The sequence below is a fragment of the Aquarana catesbeiana genome, linkage group LG02 (genome assembly GCF_042186555.1).
Source record: "Aquarana catesbeiana isolate 2022-GZ linkage group LG02, ASM4218655v1, whole genome shotgun sequence".
Classification (NCBI taxonomy): Eukaryota; Metazoa; Chordata; class Amphibia; order Anura; family Ranidae; genus Aquarana; species Aquarana catesbeiana.
The window spans coordinates 805,558,965-805,586,069 of NC_133325.1; the positions used below are offsets into that span (position 1 = coordinate 805,558,965).

General features: G+C 39.6%; 1 protein-coding gene across 1 annotated transcript in view; it reads left to right on the forward strand.

Moving 5' to 3' along the window:
- LOC141127795 (uncharacterized) overlaps positions 1 to 27,105 on the forward strand; it is a 69,504-nt gene that overhangs the window by 29,949 nt on the left and 12,450 nt on the right. Inside the window, 7 exon segments of the mRNA XM_073614575.1 lie at positions 5,220 to 5,375; positions 7,008 to 7,163; positions 10,001 to 10,156; positions 11,786 to 11,941; positions 14,779 to 14,934; positions 17,176 to 17,217; positions 18,965 to 19,120. Coding sequence (XP_073470676.1) covers positions 5,220 to 5,375; positions 7,008 to 7,163; positions 10,001 to 10,156; positions 11,786 to 11,941; positions 14,779 to 14,934; positions 17,176 to 17,217; positions 18,965 to 19,120 — 978 coding nt within the window.

Genomic DNA, 27,105 nt, shown 5'->3' on the forward strand with positions numbered 1-27,105 from the left:
CATGGATTCCATTTGCAGTACCATAAGAGCATTCTCTAAGTGTTCTACATACAGAGATGGTGTCAGTGGGCTTTTGTTTACTTCATGTATTAGGTGGGGACCTTCGATTGGAAGCTCCTTAAGGGCGGGGACTGATGGGACAATACTATGTGTGGCGCTGTGTAAATTGTGGGCACCATATTAATCTCTGTGATAGATAAATATAGAAGCAGGACGCAGCGTTATGTGAAATGTCATCAACCTCTTTTCATTTCCCCAAAGAGAAAACTGGAGATGACCCTGGAGATCCACTTCTTTTCCCAATATACTTTCCTGTACCCCACTGCTATGATTGGTGGTTTTCTTGCAGATTAATTATTAGAAGGTAGAAACAATAAAATGTCGTTGTGATTTGACAACTCACAGTTCAGTGGATAATAAAATTATTTTTCTTTTCTTGTCTAGGTTCTCTCGAAATTACGTTATGTAACGTAGAAACGCCCGAATCGACCTTTGGCTCTTTATTTAAAAATAAACTAATCAAAGGCTGGTGGCCCTGTTACGCCAACAAAGATGGTGAAGACATTTTGGCAGTAGGTGTACTCATGGATTCCATTTGCAGTACCATAAGAGCATTCTCTAATTGTTCTACATACAGAGATGGTGTCAGTGGGCTTTTGTTTACTTCATGTATGAGGTGGGGACCTTCGATTGGAAGCTCCTTGAGGGCGGGGACTGATGGGACTATACTAAGTGTGGCATTGTGTAAATTGTGGGCACCATATTAATCTCTGTGATAGATAAATATAGAAGCAGGACGCAGCATTATGTGAAATGTCATCAACCTCTTTTCATTGCCCCAAAGAGAAAACTGGAGATGACCCTGGAGATCCACTTCTTTTCCCAATATACTTTCCTGTACCCCACTCCTATGATTGGTGGTTTTCTTGCAGATTAATTATTAGAAGGTAGAAACAATAAAATGTCGTTGTGATTTGACAACTCACAGTTCAGTGGATAATAAAATTATTTTTCTTTTCTTGTCTAGGTTCTCTCGAACTTACGTTAGGCAAAATAACTATTCCTGAAAAATCGGCCTTCAGAACAATGTTCACGCAAAGATTGCAAGTTGTCTGTTTATTCAAAAATAAATTAATGGAAGGCTGGTGGCCCTGTTGTTCCATTAAAGATGGTGAAGACATTTTGGCAGTAAGTGTACTCATGGATTCCATTTGCAGTACCATAAGAGCATTCTCTAACTGTTCTACATACAGAGAGATGGTGTCAGTGGGCTTTTGTTTACTTCATGTATGAGGTGGGGACCTTCCATTGGAAGCTCCTTGAGGGCGGGGACTGATGGGACTATACTATGTGTGGCGCTGTGTAAATTGTGGGCACCATATAAATCCCTGTGATAGATAAATATAGAAGCAGGACGCAGCGTTATGTGAAATGTCATCAACCTCTTTTCATTTCCCCAAAGAGAAAACTGGAGATGACCCTGGAGATCCACTTCTTTTCCCAATATACTTTCCTGTACCCCACTGCTATGATTGGTGGTTTTCTTGCAGAATAATTATTAGAAGGTAGAAACAATAAAATGTCGTTGAGATTTGACACAGTTCAGTGGATAATAAAATTATTTTTCTTTTCTTGTCTAGGTTCTCTCGAACTTAGTTTATGTAACTTAGAAACTCCCAAAAAAAATCGACCTTTGGCTCTTTGTTCAAAAACAAGCTAATTAAAGGCTGGTGGCCCTGTTACGCCAACAAAGATGGTGAAGACATTTTAGCAGTAAGTGTATTCATGGATTCCATTTGCAGTACCATAAGAGCATTCTCTAATTGTTCTACATACAGAGATGGTGTTAGTGGGCTTTTGTTTACTTCATGTATTAGGTGGGGACCTTCGATTGAAGCTCCTTGAGGGCGGGGACTGATGGGACTATACTATGTGTGGCGCTGTGTAAATTGTGGGCACCATATAAAACCCTGTGATAGATAAATATAGAAGCAGGACGCAGCGTTATGTGAAATGTCATCAACCTCTTTTCATTTCCCCAAAGAGAAAACTGGAGATGACCCTGGAGATCCACTTCTTTTCCCAATATACTTTCCTGTACCCCACTGCTATGATTGGTGGTTTTCTTGCAGATTAATTATTAGAAGGTAGAAACAATAAAATGTCGTTGTGATTTGACAACTCACAGTTCAGTGGATAATAAAATTATTATTTTTTTCTTGTTTAGGTTCTCTCGAACTTAAGTTAGGCAAAATAACTATTCCCGAAAAATCGGCCTTCAGAACAATGTTCATGCAAAGATTGCAAGTTGGCTGTTTATTCAAAAATAGGTTAATGGAAGGCTGGTGGCCCTGTTGTTCCATTAAAGATTGTGAAGACATTTTGGCAGTAAGTGTACTCATGGATTCCATTTGCAGTACCATAAGAGCATTCTCTAATTGTTCTACATACAGAGATGGTGTTAGTGGGCTTTTGTTTACTTCATGTATTAGGTGGGGACCTTCGATTGAAGCTCCTTGAGGGCGGGGACTGATGGGACTATACTATGTGTGGCGCTGTGTAAATTGTGGGCACCATATAAATCCCTGTGATAGATAAAAATAGAAGCAGGATGCAGCGTTATGTGAAATGTCATCAACCTCTTTTCATTTCCCCAAAGAGAAAACTGGAGATGACCCTGGAGATCCACTTCTTCTCCCAATATACTTTCCTGTACCCCACTCCTATGATTGGTGGTTTTCTTGCAGATTATTTATTAGAAGATAGAAACAATAAAATGTCGTTGTGATTTGACAACTCACAGTTCAGTGGATAATAAAATTATTTTTCTTTTCTTGTCTAGGTTCTGTGGAAATGATGTTGTGTAACATCGAAACACCTGAATGTAATTTTGGCTCTTTGATAAAAAATAAAGTAATCAAAGGCTGGTGGCTTTGTTACACCAAGAAAGATGGCAAAACAATTTTGGCAGTAAGTGTACTCATGGATTCCATTTGCAGTACCATAAAAGCATTCTCTAACTGTTCTACATACAGAGATGGTGTCAGTGGGCTTTTGTTTACTTCATGTATTAGGTGGGGACTGATGGGACTATACTATGTGTGGCGTTGTGTAAATTGTGGGCACCATATTAATCTCTGTGATAGATAAATATGCAAGCAGGACGCAGCGTTATGTGAAATGTCATCATCCTCTTTTCATTGTCCTCAAAGAGAAAACTGGAGATGACCCTGGAGATCCACTTCTTCTCCCAATATACTTTCCTGTACCCCACTCCTATGATTGGTGGTTTTCTTGCAGATTAATTATTAGAAGGTAGAAACAATAAAATGTCGTTGTGATTTGACAACTCACAGTTCAGTGGATAATAAAATTATTTTTCTTTTCTTGTCTAGGTTCTCTCGAACTTAGTTTATGTAACTTAGAAACTCCCAAAAAAAATCGACCTTTGGCTCTTTGTTCAAAAACAAGCTAATTAAAGGCTGGTGGCCCTGTTACGCCAACAAAGAGGGTGAAGACATTTTAGCAGTAAGTGTACTCATGGATTCCATTTGCAGTACCATAAGAGCATTCTCTAATTGTTCTACATACAGAGATGGTGTCAGTGGGCTTTTGTTTACTTCGTGTATGAGGTGGGGACCTTCGATTAGAAGCTCCTTGAGGGTGGGGACCTTCGATTAGAAGCTCCTTGAGGGCGGGGACTGATGGGACTATACTATGTGTGGCGCTGTGTAAATTGTGGACACTATATAAATCCCTGTGATAGATAAATATAGAAGCAGGATGCAGCGTTATATGAAATGTCATCAACCTCTTTTCATTGCCCCAAAGAGAAAACTGGAGATGACCCTGGAGATCCACTTCTTCTCCCAATATACTTTCCTGTACCCCACTCCTATGATTGGTGGTTTTCTTGCAGATTAAGTATTAGAAGGTAGAAACAATAAAATGTTGTTGTGATTTGACAACTCACAGTTCAGTGGATAATAAAATTATTTTTCTTTTCTTGTCTAGGTTCTCTCGAACTTAGTTTATGTAACTTAGAAACTCCAAAAAAAAAATCGACCCTTGGCTCTTTGTTCAAAAACAAGCTAATTAAATGCTGGTGGCCCTGTTACGCCAACAAAGATGGTGAAGACATTTTAGCAGTAAGTGTAATCATGGATTCCATTTGCAGTACCATAAGAGCATTCTCTAATTGTTCTACATACAGAGATGGTGTCAGTGGGCTTTTGTTTACTTCATGTATTAGGTGGGGACCTTCGATTGAAGCTCCTTGAGGGCGGGGACTGATGCAAGTATATTATGTGTGGCGCTGTGTAAATTGTGGGCACCATATAAATCCCTGTGATAGATAAATATAGAAGCAGGACGCAGCATTATGTGAAATGTCATCAACCTCTTTTCATTTCCCCAAAGAGAAAACTGGAGATGACCCTGGAGATCCACTTCTTTTCCCAATATACTTTCCTGTACCCCACTCCTATGATTGGTGGTTTTCTTGCAGAGTAATTATTAGAAGGTAGAAACAATAAAATGTCATTGTGATTTGACAACTCACAGTTCAGTGGATAATAAAATTATTTTTCTTTTCTTGTTTAGGTTCTCTCGAACTTAAGTTAGGCAAAATAACTATTCCCGAAAAATCGGCCTTCAGAACAATGTTCACGCAAAGATTGCAAGTTGGCTGTTTATTCAAAAATAGGTTAATGGAAGGCTGGTGGCCCTGTTTTTCCATTAAAGATTGCGAAGACATTTTGGCAGTAAGTGTACTCATGGATTCCATTTGCAGTACCATAAAAGCATTCTCTAACTGTTCTACATACAGAGAGATGGTGTCAGTGGGCTTTTGTTTACTTCATGTATTAGGTGGGGACCTTCGATTGAAGCTCCTTGAGGGCGGGGACTGATGGGACTATACTATGTGTGGCGCTGTGTAAATTGTGGGCACCATATAAATTCCTGTGATAGATAAATATAGAAGCAGGATGCAGCGTTATGTGAAATGTCATCAACCTCTTTTCATTTCCCCAAAGAGAAAACTGGAGATGACCCTGGAGATCCACTTCTTCTCCCAATATACTTTCCTGTACCCCACTCCTATGATTGGTGGTTTTCTTGCAGATTAGCTATTAGAAAGTAGAAACAATAAAATGTCGTTGTGATTTGACAACTCACAGTTCAGTGGATAATAAAATTATTTTTCTTTTCTTGTCTAGGTTCTGTGGAAATGATGTTGTGTAACATCGAAACACCTGAATATAATTTAGGCTCTTTGATAAAAAATAAAGTAATCAAAGGCTGGTGGCCTTGTTACACCAAGAAAGATGGCAAAACAATTTTGGCAGTAATTGTACTCATGGATTCCATTTGCAGTACCATAAGAGCATTCTCTAATTGTTCTACATACAGAGATGGTGTCAGTGGGCTTTTGTTTACTTCATGTATGAGGTGGGGACCTTCGATTAGAAGCTCCTTGAGGGCGGGGACTGATGGGACTATACTATGTGTGGCGTTGTGTAAATTGTGGGCACCATATTAATCTCTGTGATAGATAAATATGCAAGCAGGACGCAGCGTTATGTGAAATGTCATCATCCTCTTTTCATTGTCCTCAAAGAGAAAACTGGAGATGACCCTGGAGATCCACTTCTTCTCCCAATATACTTTCCTGTACCCCACTCCTATGATTGGTGGTTTTCTTGCAGATTAATTATTAGAAGGTAGAAACAATAAAATGTCGTTGTGATTTGACAACTCACAGTTCAGTGGATAATAAAATTATTTTTCTTTTCTTGTCTAGGTTCTCTCGAACTTAGTTTATGTAACTTAGAAACTCCCAAAAAAATCGACCTTTGGCTCTTTGTTCAAAAACAAGCTAATTAAAGGCTGGTGGCCCTGTTACGCCAACAAAGATGGTGAAGACATTTTAGCAGTAAGTGTACTCATGGATTCCATTTGCAGTACCATAAGAGCATTCTCTAATTGTTCTACATACAGAGATGGTGTCAGTGGGCTTTTGTTTACTTCATGTATGAGGTGGGGACCTTCGATTGGAAGCTCCTTGAGGGCGGGGACTGATGGGACTATACTATGTGTGGCACTGTGTAAATTGTAGGCACCATATTAATCTCTGTGATAGATAAATATACAAGCAGGACGCAGCATTATGTGAAATGTCATCAACCTCTTTTCATTTCCCCAAAGAGAAAACTGGAGATGACCCTGGAGCTCCACTTCTTTTCCCAATATACTTTCCTGTACCCCACTGCTATGATTGGTGGTTTTCTTGCAGATTAATTATTAGAAGGTAGAAACAATAAAATGTCATTGTGATTTGACAACTCACAGTTCAGTGGATAATAAAATTATTTTTCTTTTCTTGTTTAGGTTCTCTCGAACTTAAGTTAGGCAAAATAACTATTCCCGAAAAATCGGCCTTCAGAACAATGTTCACGCAAAGATTGCAAGTTGGCTGTTTATTCAAAAATAGGTTAATGGAAGGCTGGTGGCCCTGTTTTTCCATTAAAGATTGCGAAGACATTTTGGCAGTAAGTGTACTCATGGATTCCATTTGCAGTACCATAAAAGCATTCTCTAACTGTTCTACATACAGAGAGATGGTGTCAGTGGGCTTTTGTTTACTTCATGTATTAGGTGGGGACCTTCGATTGAAGCTCCTTGAGGGCGGGGACTGATGGGACTATACTATGTGTGGCGCTGTGTAAATTGTGGGCACCATATAAATTCCTGTGATAGATAAATATAGAAGCAGGATGCAGCGTTATGTGAAATGTCATCAACCTCTTTTCATTTCCCCAAAGAGAAAACTGGAGATGACCCTGGAGATCCACTTCTTCTCCCAATATACTTTCCTGTACCCCACTCCTATGATTGGTGGTTTTCTTGCAGATTAGCTATTAGAAAGTAGAAACAATAAAATGTCGTTGTGATTTGACAACTCACAGTTCAGTGGATAATAAAATTATTTTTCTTTTCTTGTCTAGGTTCTGTGGAAATGATGTTGTGTAACATCGAAACACCTGAATGTAATTTTGGCTCTTTGATAAAAAATAAAGTAATCAAAGGCTGGTGGCCTTGTTACACCAAGAAAGATGGCAAAACAATTTTGGCAGTAATTGTACTCATGGATTCCATTTGCAGTACCATAAGAGCATTCTCTAATTGTTCTACATACAGAGATGGTGTCAGTGGGCTTTTGTTTACTTCATGTATGAGGTGGGGACCTTCGATTAGAAGCTCCTTGAGGGCGGGGACTGATGGGACTATACTATGTGTGGCGTTGTGTAAATTGTGGGCACCATATTAATCTCTGTGATAGATAAATATGCAAGCAGGACGCAGCATTATGTGAAATGTCATCATCCTCTTTTCATTGTCCTCAAAGAGAAAACTGGAGATGACCCTGGAGATCCACTTCTTCTCCCAATATACTTTCCTGTACCCAACTCCTATGATTGGTGGTTTTCTTGCAGATTAATTATTAGAAGGTAGAAACAATAAAATGTCGTTGTGATTTGACAACTCACAGTTCAGTGGATAATAAAATTATTTTTCTTTTCTTGTCTAGGTTCTCTCGAACTTAGTTTATGTAACTTAGAAACTCCCAAAAAAATCGACCTTTGGCTCTTTGTTCAAAAACAAGCTAATTAAAGGCTGGTGGCCCTGTTACGCCAACAAAGATGGTGAAGACATTTTAGCAGTAAGTGTACTCATGGATTCCATTTGCAGTACCATAAGAGCATTCTCTAATTGTTCTACATACAGAGATGGTGTCAGTGGGCTTTTGTTTACTTCATGTATGAGGTGGGGACCTTCGATTGGAAGCTCCTTGAGGGCGGGGACTGATGGGACTATACTATGTGTGGCACTGTGTAAATTGTGGGCACCATATTAATCTCTGTGATAGATAAATATACAAGCAGGACGCAGCATTATGTGAAATGTCATCAACCTCTTTTCATTTCCCCAAAGAGAAAACTGGAGATGACCCTGGAGCTCCACTTCTTTTCCCAATATACTTTCCTGTACCCAACTGCTATGATTGGTGGTTTTCTTGCAGATTAATTATTAGAAGGTAGAAACAATAAAATGTCGTTGTGATTTGACAACTCACAGTTCAGTGGATAATAAAATTATTTTTCTTTTCTTGTTTAGGTTCTCTCGAACTTAAGTTAGGCAAAATAACTATTCCCGAAAAATCGGCCTTCAGAACAATGTTCACGCAAAGATTGCAAGTTGGCTGTTTATTCAAAAATAGGTTAATGGAAGGCTGGTGGCCCTGTTGTTCCATTAAAGATTGCGAAGACATTTTGGCAGTAAGTGTACTCATGGATTCCATTTGCAGTACCATAAAAGCATTCTCTAACTGTTCTACATACAGAGAGATGGTGTCAGTGGGCTTTTGTTTACTTCATGTATTAGGTGGGGACCTTCGATTGAAGCTCCTTGAGGGCGGGGACTGATGGGACTATACTATGTGTGGCGCTGTGTAAATTGTGGGCACCATATAAATCCCTGTGATAGATAAATATAGAAGCAGGATGCAGCGTTATGTGAAATGTCATCAACCTCTTTTCATTTCCCCAAAGAGAAAACTGGAGATGACCCTGGAGATCCACTTCTTCTCCCAATATACTTTCCTGTACCCCACTCCTATGATTGGTGGTTTTCTTGCAGATTAGTTATTAGAAGGTAGAAACAATAAAATGTCGTTGTGATTTGACAACTCACAGTTCAGTGGATAATAAAATTATTTTTCTTTTCTTGTCTAGGTTCTCTCGAACTTAGTTTATGTAACTTAGAAACTCCCAAAAAAAATGGACCTTTGGCTCTTTGTTCAAAAACAAGCTAATTAAAGGCTGGTGGCCCTGTTACGCCAACAAAGATGGTGAAGACATTTTAGCAGTAAGTGTACTCATGGATTCCATTTGCAGTACCATAAGAGCATTCTCTAATTGTTCTACATACAGAGATGGTGTCAGTGGGCTTTTGTTTACTTCATGTATGAGGTGGGGACCTTCGATTGGAAGCTCCTCGAGGGCGGGGACTGATGGGACTATACTATGTGTGGCGCTGTGTAAATTGTGGGCACCATATTAATCTCTGTGATAGATAAATATACAAGCAGGACGCAGCATTATGTGAAATGTCATCAACCTCTTTTCATTTCCCCAAAGAGAAAACTGGAGATGACCCTGGAGCTCCACTTCTTTTCCCAATATACTTTCCTGTACCCCACTGCTATGATTGGTGGTTTTCTTGCAGATTAATTATTAGAAGGTAGAAACAATAAAATGTCATTGTGATTTGACAACTCACAGTTCAGTGGATAATAAAATTATTTTTCTTTTCTTGTTTAGGTTCTCTCGAACTTAAGTTAGGCAAAATAACTATTCCCGAAAAATCGGCCTTCAGAACAATGTTCACGCAAAGATTGCAAGTTGGCTGTTTATTCAAAAATAGGTTAATGGAAGGCTGGTGGCCCTGTTGTTCCATTAAAGATTGCGAAGACATTTTGGCAGTAAGTGTACTCATGGATTCCATTTGAAGTACCATAAAAGCATTCTCTAACTGTTCTACATACAGAGAGATGGTGTCAGTGGGCTTTTGTTTACTTCATGTATTAGGTGGGGACCTTCGATTGAAGCTCCTTGAGGGCGGGGACTGATGGGACTATACTATGTGTGGCGCTGTGTAAATTGTGGGCACCATATAAATCCCTGTGATAGATAAATATAGAAGCAGGATGCAGCGTTATGTGAAATGTCATCAACCTCTTTTCATTTCCCCAAAGAGAAAACTGGAGATGACCCTGGAGATCCACTTCTTCTCCCAATATACTTTCCTGTACCCCACTCCTATGATTGGTGGTTTTCTTGCAGATTAGTTATTAGAAGGTAGAAACAATAAAATGTCGTTGTGATTTGACAACTCACAGTTCAGTGGATAATAAAATTATTTTTCTTTTCTTGTCTAGGTTCTGTGGAAATGATGTTGTGTAACATCGAAACACCTGAATGTAATTTTGGCTCTTTGATAAAAAATAAAGTAATCAAAGGCTGGTGGCCTTGTTACACCAAGAAAGATGGCAAAACAATTTTGGCAGTAAGTGTAGTCATGGATTCCATTTGCAGTAATAGAAGAGCATTCTCTAATTGTTCTACATACAGAGATGGTGTCAGTGGGCTTTTGTTTACTTCGTGTATGAGGTGGGGACCTTCGATTAGAAGCTCCTTGAGGGCGGGGACTGATGGGACTATACTATGTGTGGCGCTGTGTAAATTGTGGGCACCATATAAATCCCTGTGATAGATAAATATAGAAGCAGGACGCAGCGTTATGTGAAATGTCATCAACCTCTTTTCATTGCCCCAAAGAGAAAACTGGAGATGACCCTGGAGATCCACTTCTTCTCCCAATATACTTTCCTGTACCCCACTCCTCTGATTGGTGGTTTTCTTGTAGATTAATTATTAGAAGGTAGAAACAATAAAATGTCGTTGTGATTTGACAACTCACAGTTCAGTGGATAATAAAATTATTTTTCTTTTCTTGTCTAGGTTCTCTCGAACTTAGTTTATGTAACTTAGAAACTCCCAAAAAAAATCGACCCTTGGCTCTTTGTTCAAAAACAAGCTAATTAAAGGCTGGTGGCCCTGTTACGCCAACAAAGATGGTGAAGACATTTTAGCAGTAAGTGTACTCATGGATTCCATTTGCAGTACCATAAGAGCATTCTCTAATTGTTCTACATACAGAGATGGTGTCAGTGGGCTTTTGTTTACTTCATGTATTAGGTGGGGACCTTCGATTGAAGCTCCTTGAGGGCGGGGACTGATGGGACTATACTATGTGTGGCGCTGTGTAAATTGTGGGCACCATATAAATCCCTGTGATAGATAAATATAGAAGCAGGATGCAGCGTTATGTGAAATGTCATCAACCGCTTTTCATTTCCCCAAAGAGAAAACTGGAGATGACCCTGGAGATCCACTTCTTCTCCCAATATACTTTCCTGTACCCCACTGCTATGATTGGTGGTTTTCTTGCAGATTAATTATTAGAAGGTAGAAACAATAAATTGTCATTGTGATTTGACAACTCACAGTTCAGTGGATAATAAAATTATTTTTCTTTTCTTGTCTAGGTTCTCTCGAACTTAAGTTAGGCAAAATAACTATTCCCGAAAAATCGGCCTTCAGAACAATGTTCACGCAAAGATTGCAAGTTGGCTGTTTATTCAAAAATATGTTAATGGAAGGCTGGTGGCCCTCTTGTTCCATTAAAGATTGCGAAGACATTTTGGCAGTAAGTGTACTCATGGATTCCATTTGCAGTACCATAAGAGCATTCTCTAATTGTTCTACATACAGAGATGGTGTTAGTGGGCTTTTGTTTACTTCATGTATTAGGTGGGGACCTTCGATTGAAGCTCCTTGAGGGCGGGGACTGATGGGACTATACTATGTGTGGCGCTGTGTAAATTGTGGGCACCATATAAATTCCTGTGATAGATAAATATAGAAGCAGGATGCAGCGTTATGTGAAATGTCATCAACCTCTTTTCATTTCCCCAAAGAGAAAACTGGAGATGACCCTGGAGATCCACTTCTTCTCCCAATATACTTTCCTGTACCCCACTCCTATGATTGGTGGTTTTCTTGCAGATTAGCTATTAGAAAGTAGAAACAATAAAATGTCGTTGTGATTTGACAACTCACAGTTCAGTGGATAATAAAATTATTTTTCTTTTCTTGTCTAGGTTCTGTGGAAATGATGTTGTGTAACATCGAAACACCTGAATGTAATTTTGGCTCTTTGATAAAAAATAAAGTAATCAAAGGCTGGTGGCCTTGTTACACCAAGAAAGATGGCAAAACAATTTTGGCAGTAATTGTACTCATGGATTCCATTTGCAGTACCATAAGAGCATTCTCTAATTGTTCTACATACAGAGATGGTGTCAGTGGGCTTTTGTTTACTTCATGTATGAGGTGGGGACCTTCGATTAGAAGCTCCTTGAGGGCGGGGACTGATGGGACTATACTATGTGTGGCGTTGTGTAAATTGTGGGCACCATATTAATCTCTGTGATAGATAAATATGCAAGCAGGACGCAGCGTTATGTGAAATGTCATCATCCTCTTTTCATTGTCCCCAAAGAGAAAACTGGAGATGACCCTGGAGATCCACTTCTTCTCCCAATATACTTTCCTGTACCCCACTCCTTAGATTGGTGGTTTTCTTGCAGATTAATTATTAGAAGGTAGAAACAATAAAATGTCGTTGTGATTTGACAACTCACAGTTCAGTGGATAATAAAATTATTTTTCTTTTCTTGTCTAGGTTCTCTCGAACTTAGTTTATGTAACTTAGAAACTCCCAAAAAAATCGACCTTTGGCTCTTTGTTCAAAAACAAGCTAATTAAAGGCTGGTGGCCCTGTTACGCCAACAAAGATGGTGAAGACATTTTAGCAGTAAGTGTACTCATGGATTCCATTTGCAGTACCATAAGAGCATTCTCTAATTGTTCTACATACAGAGATGGTGTCAGTGGGCTTTTGTTTACTTCATGTATGAGGTGGGGACCTTCGATTGGAAGCTCCTTGAGGGCGGGGACTGATGGGACTATACTATGTGTGGCACTGTGTAAATTGTGGGCACCATATTAATCTCTGTGATAGATAAATATACAAGCAGGACGCAGCATTATGTGAAATGTCATCAACCTCTTTTCATTTCCCCAAAGAGAAAACTGGAGATGACCCTGGAGATCCACTTCTTTTCCCAATATACTTTCCTGTACCCCACTGCTATGATTGGTGGTTTTCTTGCAGATTAATTATTAGAAGGTAGAAACAATAAAATGTCGTTGTGATTTGACAACTCACAGTTCAGTGGATAATAAAATTATTTTTCTTTTCTTGTTTAGGTTCTCTCGAACTTAAGTTAGGCAAAATAACTATTCCCGAAAAATCGGCCTTCAGAACAATGTTCACGCAAAGATTGCAAGTTGGCTGTTTATTCAAAAATAGGTTAATGGAAGGCTGGTGGCCCTGTTGTTCCATTAAAGATTGCGAAGACATTTTGGCAGTAAGTGTACTCATGGATTCCATTTGCAGTACCATAAAAGCATTCTCTAACTGTTCTACATACAGAGAGATGGTGTCAGTGGGCTTTTGTTTACTTCATGTATTAGGTGGGGACCTTCGATTGAAGCTCCTTGAGGGCGGGGACTGATGGGACTATACTATGTGTGGCGCTGTGTAAATTGTGGGCACCATATAAATCCCTGTGATAGATAAATATAGAAGCAGGATGCAGCGTTATGTGAAATGTCATCAACCTCTTTTCATTTCCCCAAAGAGAAAACTGGAGATGACCCTGGAGATCCACTTCTTCTCCCAATATACTTTCCTGTACCCCACTCCTATGATTGGTGGTTTTCTTGCAGATTAGTTATTAGAAGGTAGAAACAATAAAATGTCGTTGTGATTTGACAACTCACAGTTCAGTGGATAATAAAATTATTTTTCTTTTCTTGTCTAGGTTCTCTCGAACTTAGTTTATGTAACTTAGAAACTCCCAAAAAAAATGGACCTTTGGCTCTTTGTTCAAAAACAAGCTAATTAAAGGCTGGTGGCCCTGTTACGCCAACAAAGATAGTGAAGACATTTTAGCAGTAAGTGTACTCATGGATTCCATTTGCAGTACCATAAGAGCATTCTCTAATTGTTCTACATACAGAGATGGTGTCAGTGGGCTTTTGTTTACTTCATGTATGAGGTGGGGACCTTCGATTGGAAGCTCCTCGAGGGCGGGGACTGATGGGCCTATACTATGTGTGGCGCTGTGTAAATTGTGGGCACCATATTAATCTCTGTGATAGATAAATATACAAGCAGGACGCAGCATTATGTGAAATGTCATCAACCTCTTTTCATTTCCCCAAAGAGAAAACTGGAGATGACCCTGGAGCTCCACTTCTTTTCCCAATATACTTTCCTGTACCCCACTGCTATGATTGGTGGTTTTCTTGCAGATTAATTATTAGAAGGTAGAAACAATAAAATGTCATTGTGATTTGACAACTCACAGTTCAGTGGATAATAAAATTATTTTTCTTTTCTTGTTTAGGTTCTCTCGAACTTAAGTTAGGCAAAATAACTATTCCCGAAAAATCGGCCTTCAGAACAATGTTCACGCAAAGATTGCAAGTTGGCTGTTTATTCAAAAATAGGTTAATGGAAGGCTGGTGGCCCTGTTGTTCCATTAAAGATTGCGAAGACATTTTGGCAGTAAGTGTACTCATGGATTCCATTTGAAGTACCATAAAAGCATTCTCTAACTGTTCTACATACAGAGAGATGGTGTCAGTGGGCTTTTGTTTACTTCATGTATTAGGTGGGGACCTTCGATTGAAGCTCCTTGAGGGCGGGGACTGATGGGACTATACTATGTGTGGCGCTGTGTAAATTGTGGGCACCATATAAATCCCTGTGATAGATAAATATAGAAGCAGGATGCAGCGTTATGTGAAATGTCATCAACCTCTTTTCATTTCCCCAAAGAGAAAACTGGAGATGACCCTGGAGATCCACTTCTTCTCCCAATATACTTTCCTGTACCCCACTCCTATGATTGGTGGTTTTCTTGCAGATTAGTTATTAGAAGGTAGAAACAATAAAATGTCGTTGTGATTTGACAACTCACAGTTCAGTGGATAATAAAATTATTTTTCTTTTCTTGTCTAGGTTCTGTGGAAATGATGTTGTGTAACATCGAAACACCTGAATGTAATTTTGGCTCTTTGATAAAAAATAAAGTAATCAAAGGCTGGTGGCCTTGTTACACCAAGAAAGATGGCAAAACAATTTTGGCAGTAAGTGTAGTCATGGATTCCATTTGCAGTAATAGAAGAGCATTCTCTAATTGTTCTACATACAGAGATGGTGTCAGTGGGCTTTTGTTTACTTCGTGTATGAGGTGGGGACCTTCGATTAGAAGCTCCTTGAGGGCGGGGACTGATGGGACTATACTATGTGTGGCGCTGTGTAAATTGTGGGCACCATATAAATCCCTGTGATAGATAAATATAGAAGCAGGACGCAGCGTTATGTGAAATGTCATCAACCTCTTTTCATTGCCCCAAAGAGAAAACTGGAGATGACCCTGGAGATCCACTTCTTCTCCCAATATACTTTCCTGTACCCCACTCCTCTGATTGGTGGTTTTCTTGTAGATTAATTATTAGAAGGTAGAAACAATAAAATGTCGTTGTGATTTGACAACTCACAGTTCAGTGGATAATAAAATTATTTTTCTTTTCTTGTCTAGGTTCTCTCGAACTTAGTTTATGTAACTTAGAAACTCCCAAAAAAAATCGACCCTTGGCTCTTTGTTCAAAAACAAGCTAATTAAAGGCTGGTGGCCCTGTTACGCCAACAAAGATGGTGAAGACATTTTAGCAGTAAGTGTACTCATGGATTCCATTTGCAGTACCATAAGAGCATTCTCTAATTGTTCTACATACAGAGATGGTGTCAGTGGGCTTTTGTTTACTTCATGTATTAGGTGGGGACCTTCGATTGAAGCTCCTTGAGGGCGGGGACTGATGGGACTATACTATGTGTGGCGCTGTGTAAATTGTGGGCACCATATAAATCCCTGTGCTAGATAAATATAGAAGCAGGATGCAGCGTTATGTGAAATGTCATCAACCGCTTTTCATTTCCCCAAAGAGAAAACTGGAGATGACCCTGGAGATCCACTTCTTTTCCCAATATACTTTCCTGTACCCCACTGCTATGATTGGTGGTTTTCTTGCAGATTAATTATTAGAAGGTAGAAACAATAAAATGTCATTGTGATTTGACAACTCACAGTTCAGTGGATAATAAAATTATTTTTCTTTTCTTGTCTAGGTTCTCTCGAACTTAAGTTAGGCAAAATAACTATTCCCGAAAAATCGGCCTTCAGAACAATGTTCACGCAAAGATTGCAAGTTGGCTGTTTATTCAAAAATATGTTAATGGAAGGCTGGTGGCCCTCTTGTTCCATTAAAGATTGCGAAGACATTTTGGCAGTAAGTGTACTCATGGATTCCATTTGCAGTACCATAAGAGCATTCTCTAATTGTTCTACATACAGAGATGGTGTTAGTGGGCTTTTGTTTACTTCATGTATTAGGTGGGGACCTTCGATTGAAGCTCCTTAAGGGCGGGGACTGATGGGACTATACTATGTGTGGCGCTGTGTAAATTGTGGGCACCATATAAAACCCTGTGATAGATAAATATAGAAGCAGGACGCAGCGTTTTGTGAAATGTCATCAACCTCTTTTCATTTCCCCAAAGAGAAAACTGGAGATGACCCTGGAGATCCACTTCTTTTCCCAATATACTTTCCTGTACCCCACTGCTATGATTGGTGGTTTTCTTGCAGATTAATTATTAGAAGGTAGAAACAATAAAATGTCGTTGTGATTTGCCAACTCACAGTTCAGTGGATAATAAAATTATTTTTCTTTTCTTGTTTAGGTTCTCTCGAACTTAAGTTAGGCAAAATAACTATTCCCGAAAAATCGGCCTTCAGAACAATGTTCATGCAAAGATTGCAAGTTGGCTGTTTATTCAAAAATAGGTTAATGGAAGGCTGGTGGCCCTGTTGTTCCATTAAAGATTGTGAAGACATTTTGGCAGTAAGTGTACTCATGGATTCCATTTGCAGTACCATAAGAGCATTCTCTAATTGTTCTACATACAGAGATGGTGTTAGTGGGCTTTTGTTTACTTCATGTATTAGGTGGGGACCTTCGATTGAAGCTCCTTGAGGGCGGGGACTGATGGGACTATACTATGTGTGGTGCTGTGTAAATTGTGGGCACCATATAAAACCCTGTGATAGATAAATATAGAAGCAGGATGCAGCGTTATGTGAAATGTCATCAACCTCTTTTCATTTCCCCAAAGAGAAAACTGGAGATGACCCTGGAGATCCACTTCTCCCAATATACTTTCCTGTACCCCACTCCTATGATTGGTGGTTTTCTTGCAGATTAGTTATTAGAAGGTAGAAACAATAAAATGTCGTTGTGATTTGACAACTCACAGTTCAGTGGATAATAAAATTATTTTTCTTTTCTTGTCTAGGTTCTGTGGAAATGATGTTGTGTAACATCGAAACACCTGAATGTAATTTTGGCTCTTTGATAAAAAATAAAGTAATCAAAGGCTGGTGGCCTTGTTACACCAAGAAAGATGGCAAAACAATTTTGGCAGTAAGTGTACTCATGGATTCCATTTGCAGTACCATAAGAGCATTCTCTAATTGTTCTACATACAGAGATGGTGTCAGTGGGCTTTTGTTTACTTCGTGTATGAGGTGGGGACCTTCGATTAGAAGCTCCTTGAGGGCGGGGACTGATGGGACTATACTATGTGTGGCGCTGTGTAAATTGTGGGCACCATATAAATCCCTGTGATAGATAAATATAGAAGCAGGACGCAGCGTTATGTGAAATGTCATCAACCTCTTTTCATTGCCCCAAAGAGAAAACTGGAGATGGCCCTGGAGATCCACTTCTTCTCCCAATATACTTTCCTGTACCCCACTCCTATGATTGGTGGTTTTCTTGCAGTTTAATTATTAGAAGGTAGAAACAATAAAATGTCGTTGTGATTTGACAACTCACAGTTCAGTGGATAATAAAATTATTTTTCTTTTCTTGTCTAGGTTCTCTCGAACTTAGTTTATGTAACTTAGAAACTCCAAAAAAAAAATCGACCCTTGGCTCTTTGTTCAAAAACAAGCTAATTAAATGCTGGTGGCCCTGTTACGCCAACAAAGATGGTGAAGACATTTTAGCAGTAAGTGTACTCATGGATTCCATTTGCAGTACCATAAGAGCATTCTCTAATTGTTCTACATACAGAGATGGTGTCAGTGGGCTTTTGTTTACTTCATGTATGAGGTGGGGACCTTTGATTGGAAGCTCCTTGAGGGCGGGGACTGATGGGACTATACTATGTGTGGCGCTGTGTAAATTGTGGGCACCATATAAATCCCTGTGATAGATAAATATAGAAGCAGGACGCAGCATTATGTGAAATGTCATCAACCTCTTTTCATTTCCCCAAAGAGAAAACTGGAGATGACCCTGGAGATCCACTTCTTTTCCCAATATACTTTCCTGTACCCCACTCCTATGATTGGTGGTTTTCTTGCAGATTAATTATTAGAAGGTAGAAACAATAAAATGTCATTGTGATTTGACAACTCACAGTTCAGTGGATAATAAAATTATTTTTCTTTTCTTGTTTAGGTTCTCTCGAACTTAAGTTAGGCAAAATAACTATTCCCGAAAAATCGGCCTTCAGAACAATGTTCACGCAAAGATTGCAAGTTGGCTGTTTATTCAAAAATAGGTTAATGGAAGGCTGGTGGCCCTGTTGTTCCATTAAAGATTGCGAAGACATTTTGGCAGTAAGTGTACTCATGGATTCCATTTGCAGTACCATAAAAGCATTCTCTAACTGTTCTACATACAGAGAGATGGTGTCAGTGGGCTTTTGTTTACTTCATGTATTAGGTGGGGACCTCCGATTGAAGCTCCTTGAGGGCGGGGACTGATGGGACTATACTATGTGTGGCGCTGTGTAAATTGTGGGCACCATATAAATTCCTGTGATAGATAAATATAGAAGCAGGATGCAGCGTTATGTGAAATGTCATCAACCTCTTTTCATTTCCCCAAAGAGAAAACTGGAGATGACCCTGGAGATCCACTTCTTCTCCCAATATACTTTCCTGTACCCCACTCCTATGATTGGTGGTTTTCTTGCAGATTAGCTATTAGAAAGTAGAAACAATAAAATGTCGTTGTGATTTGACAACTCACAGTTCAGTGGATAATATAATTATTTTTCTTTTCTTGTCTAGGTTCTGTGGAAATGATGTTGTGTAACATCGAAACACCTGAATGTAATTTTGGCTCTTTGATAAAAAATAAAGTAATCAAAGGCTGGTGGCCTTGTTACACCAAGAAAGATGGCAAAACAATTTTGGCAGTAATTGTACTCATGGATTCCATTTGCAGTACCATAAGAGCATTCTCTAATTGTTCTACATACAGAGATGGTGTTAGTGGGCTTTTGTTTACTTCATGTATTAGGTGGGGACCTTCGATTGAAGCTCCTTGAGGGCGGGGACTGATGGGACTATACTATGTGTGGCGCTGTGTAAATTGTGGGCACCATATTAATCTCTGTGATAGATAAATATACAAGCAGGACGCAGCATTATGTGAAATGTCATCAACCTCTTTTCATTTCCCCAAAGAGAAAACTGGAGATGACCCTGGAGATCCACTTCTTTTCCCGATATACTTTCCTGTACCCCACTGCTATGATTGGTGGTTTTCTTGCAGATTAATTATTAGAAGGTAGAAACAATAAAATGTCATTGTGATTTGACAACTTACAGTTCAGTGGATAATAAAATTATTTTTCTTTTCTTGTTTAGGTTCTCTCGAACTTAAGTTAGGCAAAATAACTATTCCCAAAAAATCGGCCTTCAGAACAATGTTCACGCAAAGATTGCAAGTTGGCTGTTTTTTCAAAAATAGGTTAATGGAAGGCTGGTGGCCCTGTTGTTCCATTAAAGATTGCGAAGACATTTTGGCAGTAAGTGTACTCATGGATTCCATTTGCAGTACCATAAAAGCATTCTCTAATTGTTCTACATACAGAGATGGTGTCAGTGGGCTTTTGTTTACTTCATGTATGAGGTGGGGACCTTCGATTAGAAGCTCCTTGAGGGCGGGGACTGATGGGACTATACTATGTGTGGCGCTGTGTAAATTGTGGGCACCATATAAATCCCTGTGATAGATAAATATAGAAGCAGGACGCAGCGTTATGTGAAATGTCATCAACCTCTTTTCATTTCCCCAAAGAGAAAATATAGTATTACACTGCCTGATCTACAAACACTCCATAATGTTCCCGGACCATCCTACTGATCAATCTCTCCATGTATATATAATGTATATTCCTCTCTGTATATGGGGTACACCGAGAGTAAATCCCTGCACAATGCAACAGAGAGGTTTAGGGAACAACGGACCCCCGCAAAATCAAACTACAGACACCTTGCCCCCACCAAGAGAAGGAGGGGATGTAGGGCAGGAAAATCCAAGCAACCCAAAAAAACGGTTGAGAGATGTGTGAACACTGGCATCTACAATTTAAGTGGAGTAGAGCTAGACCATAAAGAACTAAACATCTTAAATTTGGGCCTTAAGTGTGCACCAAAGAAAACGATGGATAAATTCCAGGTGTACATAGACACACATAAGTTCATTAGATCTATGAACATAAAGAAATATTTTTTGAGCCACCCGGTGGAGGCTGTCACAAGAGCTTCTGTAGTGTCTAATAAAATTGACAGTGGCCTAAAAAATAAATCGATTTTCAATCCCCAAATCCCAAGCAACCACTTCGTAGAGGTGTTCAAGAAACTGGTATTAAACGATATTGAGAATTTACCACTAAAGAAAGGAGTGAATCCTCATTATATCAGAGAGGGTATAAAATCCTTGGAAAATAGAAAAAATATAATAATTCGACCAGCTGATAAGGGAGGGGGGTAGTAGTTATGGATAAGTCATTTTACCATAACCAATTGGTAGAATTAGTGAGTGATCGGACGACGTATAGAAGGTTGAAATGTGATCCCACTGAACCTTATAGTATTCAATTGGCAGCGTTGATAGACTGGGGGTTTAGGATGAAAGCCCTTAATCCCAAGGAGAAAAGATATCTAGTACCAAGTGCATGCCGAATACCGGTTATCTATACGCTGCCTAAGGTTCATAAAAACACCCAGCACCCACCTCCTCGCCCTATAGTCAATGGGATTGGGTCAGTGACTGCAAGGCTGGGGGAATATTTAGACAAATTCCTTCAACCTAGTGTAAAGGAAACAAGAGCTTATCTTAAGGACACTTCGGATCTGCTTCATTTATTGGAACAATTTACATTGGATCCATCATCAGAATCTTAGCTGGTAACGGCTGACGTAGCCTCCTTGTACACAATTATACAGCACGAGGACGCTTCGTTAGCCCTAAATTGGGCATTAAGCAAGAGGGATGATATCCCATATATACAGAAGAAGTTTGTGGGACATGCACTAGAGTTTTGCATGTCCCACAGCTACTTTTGGTTTAACGGGCAGTTCTTCTCATAGCAGGTTGGCGTAGCGATGGGGGCTAAATATGCCCCCAGCCTCGCCAACCTGTTCATGTCCGAATGGGAAGACAGACAGGTGTTTAACATCAATAGGCCCCAGCTCAAATTTTACCGCAGGTTTATTGATGATATTTTGTTGATCTGGGAGGGATCGAAAGAGTCTGTGGAAGAATTTTTAGAATATCTGAATAGAAACACAAATAGTATCAAATTAGTGAGAAAATCATTAACTTTCTGGATGTTACTATAGAAAAAACTCCAATACAATAAAAACTAAGGTATGTTTTGAACCGACGGACCGGAATAGTTATTTATCAGTTGGGAGCGGACATCATCCGTCCTGGATAAGGAACATTCCGAAGGGACAGATATTGCGGATCTGTCACAACTGCACACAGTTGGATGATTACTTGGTACAAGCAAACGTGTTGAAGGAGAAATTTATACAGAAGGGGAATAGTAATGAAAAACTCACTGAAATAATTCAGGGAGTGGCAGAAATCCCCAGGGAGCAATGCCTGAAGAAAAAAGAGCCACAAACAGCTGATACTCAGCACCAACTGAGTTTTGTTTCAGGATTCCATTGCCAGTACAGAGAAATAGAAAATATTTATAAGAAATACTGGTACATACTGTGCAAAGACAGACATTTAGGGGAAATACTACCAACACAACCTAAATTTATATATAGGAAAGCCCAAACATAGGCGACCAAATAGTCAAGAAAATCCTGGATCCACCGGATAGAAGAACTTGGAGATTTGACTATAGGGGGTTCTTCTGCTACAGGAAATGTGCATGTTGCAAAACAGTAATGCCCCGTACACACGGTCGGATTTTCCAACGGAAAATGTGTGATAGGACCTTGTTGTCGGAAATTCCAATCGTGTGTGGGCTCCATCACACATTTTCCATCGGATTTTCCGACACACAAAGTTGGAGAGCAGGATATAAAATTTTCCGACAACAAAATCCGTTGTCGGAAATTCCGATCGTGTGTACACAAATCTGACGGACAAAGTGCCACGCATGCTCAGAATAAATAAAGAGATGAAAGCTATTGGCCACTGCCGCATTTATAGTCCCGACGTACGTGTTTTACGTCACCGCGTTCAGAAAGATCAGATTTTCCGACAACTTTAGTGACCGTGTGTATGCAAGACAAGTTTGAGCCAACATCCGTCTGAAAAAATCCTAGGATTTTGTTGTCGGAATGTCCGATCAATGTCCGACCGTGTGTACGGGGCATAAGAGTCAGCAATAGGGGCATTAAAGTGTCACCAATAGAGATGGGGAGACTTTTGAAATGAAGGAGTTCAGCACATGCTATAATACTACGCATGTGGTTTACCTGATGTGGTGCCCATGCGGCCTATTTTATGTGGGGAGAACCAAGAGAAAATTGAAAATCCGTATTAGTGAACATTTGACTAATATAAAAAACGGATACAAATACCATAGTGTATCCCTACATTTCAAGGAGGAACACCAACAGGACCCATCCTTGCTACAGTTCTGTGGCATTGATGTAGTGCACCCCTCCTGGAGAGGACCCAATAGAATAAGGGATCTGTCACGGAGGGAAACGCAATGGATATTCCTTTTTAAAAGTTTAACTCCTAGAGGACTCAATATTGAACTAGATTTGAACTGTTTTATTAATGATTTTTAACTTTTAATGGATATTTAGTTTAAGTATGATTTTAATATGAATAGGTTGAAAGGTGTAGCACCTATCTGTATATGAGATAAGTCTAGAAGAGAATAACACAGCACTGTCACTTTATGGAAGGGCAGTGTATATCACATTGGAGAAGACAGAGATAGCTCACCTATATGTAATCCAAAACCCCCATTAGGTCCATTTGATGTGGGATTTTATATAGCCCAACAGGTGACATACAGATGGTAAAGGAGAAGTGAATACCCACCTAATATGCCATCGTAGGAGATGGTGTCATCTAAGAGAAGTATAGGTTAGATGTAAACAAAGAGGGTAATGTCCTTTTTAAAGAAATGCAAGCCTGATCTATGTAGTCCCATGTTGAGGGGGGAGTTAAGGATGTGTGTCTAACCAACATCTACCAGTGGCTGTTGGGAGTAGACCCTAGACTATATAAACACCACTGAAGTACTTGTGGGGGTAAGCCCCGATGTATTTTCCATCCAATAAGATACACAGGAAGGTATGCTGTATATAGGGAAGATGGACATACAAATAGATGAGAATATATGGTCGGGAGACATAAAAGAGAAACAACCCACTCATGAACATAATAGATCAAATGAACTAATATGATTGAATTCCAGCCAACCATAATTGCTCCCTATGGAGAGAAAGCGCTTATGCATTTTTAATATGTAAATTTTAAATATGTATTTTTTATATAATTTTTATAGTAATTGTTTTTAATGATTATACTTTTAATGAATCTGATTACTGTACGATCATAATGGATTTTGATGTTTTATGATTAGTGAGAAGAGGTTGTTGGGTGGTGTTGAACCTAATTGAGGAATATCACTTAAACAACCAGCACAGAGTTCTAATATTCAGGGTCCGGTATGAAAATACTATATAATGTTAATCAACATGAGCCTCCATGATAGACATGCGGCAAGCGCACAGGTAAAACTGATTGCTGAATGATATGGTCCAATGCTCTAGGATTCTTGGAGCGGTATTCCTAAGCAATGAGGGTTTGTGCTCACGGGGACACAATTAACACGCAGGCGCGGCGTACATGTGGGGCGCATGCGTACTGAGGGAACCTCTATCAGTCATGGATGGGAGGATATATAAGGAGTGACGGACACACAGGACGGCCTATCCCATGAATAAGTCACAGGTGTGACGAAACATGTCGGGGCATGGCCAAGCAGTGGTGGATATGGCTTACGAGTGAAGTGCAGAGGGACGGGCGGTGCGGTGCAGCTTACTAAGATAGAGATCGGGTCTTAGGAGCCGGGAGAACGAGGAGTGGGTGAGAGTTTCTTAACAGACGCCTGCATATCTCGGGTCCGCCGTGACCGCATACCCTCAGAAGGTTCACAAGTTGCTGTGCTGTGCGTTGTTCAAACAATTGTGCTGTGGAGATTGCTGTGTCATTTTTACGTTTTAAAAGTGTGAGTTTAATGATTGAAGATTGGTTTTAGAGTGTATCAATAAACTGGTTGTACGGTATGACACCATTTGGAGCATCTTTTTTATTTCACATATGGAAGGTATTTTTCACCTATACTTGGATGGAAGAATTGGTGGTCAAATGATTTTGGTGATTTGGAATAATTGAGCTTTTTAGCCTTACACACAAGTGGGGGTAAGTGGATCTGGTGAGTGAGCCTTTCATTGGGAGCGGCTTCACCAAACACTCGGGTGTGCTGGAAGTCTTGGAAAGAAGATTCCGCACATTGGCTTTAAGGACTTTTGGCACGAATTGTATAGGAATTGTTTACTGTCATTGGATTACAATATACATATATCATTTTTATGTTATATACGCCTCACTATATACAGTAACTTCACGTCTTTATTATTTTTTTATAATGTTTGGGGTAATATTGACACTGTATCACAATTTGTAAAGTTGTTCACTGGGTGTCCCCTATATATATATATATTCTTGTCACATATCTCTGCTTTATGCTAAAGTACACTTTAACCAGTAGACATCCGCGCTATGGCCGAATGACGGCCACAGCGCGGACCTGCATTCCCGGGAGGCCGTCATATGACGGCCTCCCCTGTGCGCGCCCTGCAGGGCGAGCGCCGGGCACGCTGTGATCACTGAGTCACTGAGACTCGGCTGATCACCAATCTGTGTAAGGGGCCGGTCCCGGCCCCTTACCATGTGATCAGCTGTCAGCCAATGACAGCTGATCACATGATGTAAACATAACATCGGTAATCGTTTTTTTTTTTTACTCACGCTGACAGCGCGAGTAGAAAAAAAAGCCGATCACCGGCTCACATGTCAGGGACATCGGTCCCGAAGTGGAAGAGGCACATCTGCCTCATCAGTGCCCAATAAAAGTGCCACCTAAAAGTGCCCACAGTGCCACCTAACAGTGCCCACAGTGCCACCTATCAATGCCCACAAGTACCACCTATCAATGCCCACCTGTAGTGCCAATCAGTGCCACCTGCCAGTGCTGCCCATCACTGCCACCCATCAGTGCCCATCACTGCCGCCTCATCAGCGTATATTCAGTAAATTCAGTTTTTTACATTTTTTTAACAAAATGTAAAAACCGCAGAGGTGATCAAATACCACCAAAAGAAAGCTCTATTTGTGGTGAAAAAATGATAAAAATGTCATTTGGGTACAGTGTTGCCTGACCACGCAATTGTCATTCAAAGTGCGTCAGCGCTGAAAGCTGAAAACTGGTCTGGATAGGAGGGGGGTTTAAGTGCCCTGTAAGCAAGTGGTTAATAGGAGTTCACAAGGTGAATAAATAGTCACTGGAAGGGGAAAGAAACATTTTTTTAGGAAGCGCCACTTTTTTATTCTTCACGTGTCATTCACATGTATTAGACACGTTTTAGATCAAATATTTACATGGTACCACAGACTCTATAATGTGGCAGCTATAGGAACACACCAACATTTCTCATTTATATAAGTTGGTGATGATTCCGAGGTGCAGTGCTGGGAACAAAGTATAGGGGGGCCATTATACTATGAAGACCAATTGGTAGTGTATATAGAGAATGATCTCTGCTGTATATAGTGACCTCTTCTGTATATAGTGACCTCTTCTGTATATAGAGAATGATCTCTGCTGTATATAGTGACCTCTTCTGTATATAGTGACCTCTTCTGTATATAGTGATCTCTTCTGTATATAGTGACCTCTTCTGTATATAGTGACCTCTTCTGTATATAGTGATCTCTTCTGTATATAGTGACCTCTTCTGTATATAGTGACCTCTTCTGTATATAGTGACCTCTTCTGTATATAGTGATCTCTTCTGTATATAGTGACCTCTTCTGTATATAGTGACCTCTTCTGTATATAGAGAATGATCCCTGCTGTATATAGTGACCTCTTCTGTATATAGTGATCTCTGCTATATATAGTGACCTCTTCTGTATATAGTGATCTCTTCTGTATATAGTGACCTCTTCTGTATATAGTGACCTCTTCTGTATATAGTGATCTCTTCTGTATATAGTGACCTCTTCTGTATATAGTGATCTCTTCTGTATATAGTGACCTCTTCTGTATATAGTGATCTCTGGCTGTATATAGTGACCTCTTCTGTATATAGTGATCTCTTCTGTATATAGTGACCTCTTCTGTATATAGTGATCTCTGGCTGTATATAGTGACCTCTTCTGTATATAGTGACCTCTTCTGTATATAGTGATCTCTTCTGTATATAGTGATCTCTTCTGTATATAGTGACCTCTTCTGTATATAGTGATCTCTTCTGTATATAGTGACCTCTTCTGTATATAGTGATCTCTTCTGTATATAGTGATCTCTTCTGTATATAGAGAATGATCTCTGCTGTATATAGTGACCTCTTCTGTATATAGTGACCTCTTCTGTATATAGTGATCTCTTCTGTATATAGTGATCTCTTCTGTATATAGTGACCTCTTCTGTATATAGTGACCTCTTCTGTATATAGTGACCTCTTCTGTATATAGTGATCTCTTCTGTATATAGTGATCTCTTCTGTATATAGTGACCTCTTCTGTATATAGTGACCTCTTCTGTATATAGTGATCTCTTCTGTATATAGTGACCTCTTCTGTATATAGTGACCTCTTCTGTATATAGTGATCTCTTCTGTATATAGTGACCTCTTCTGTATATAGT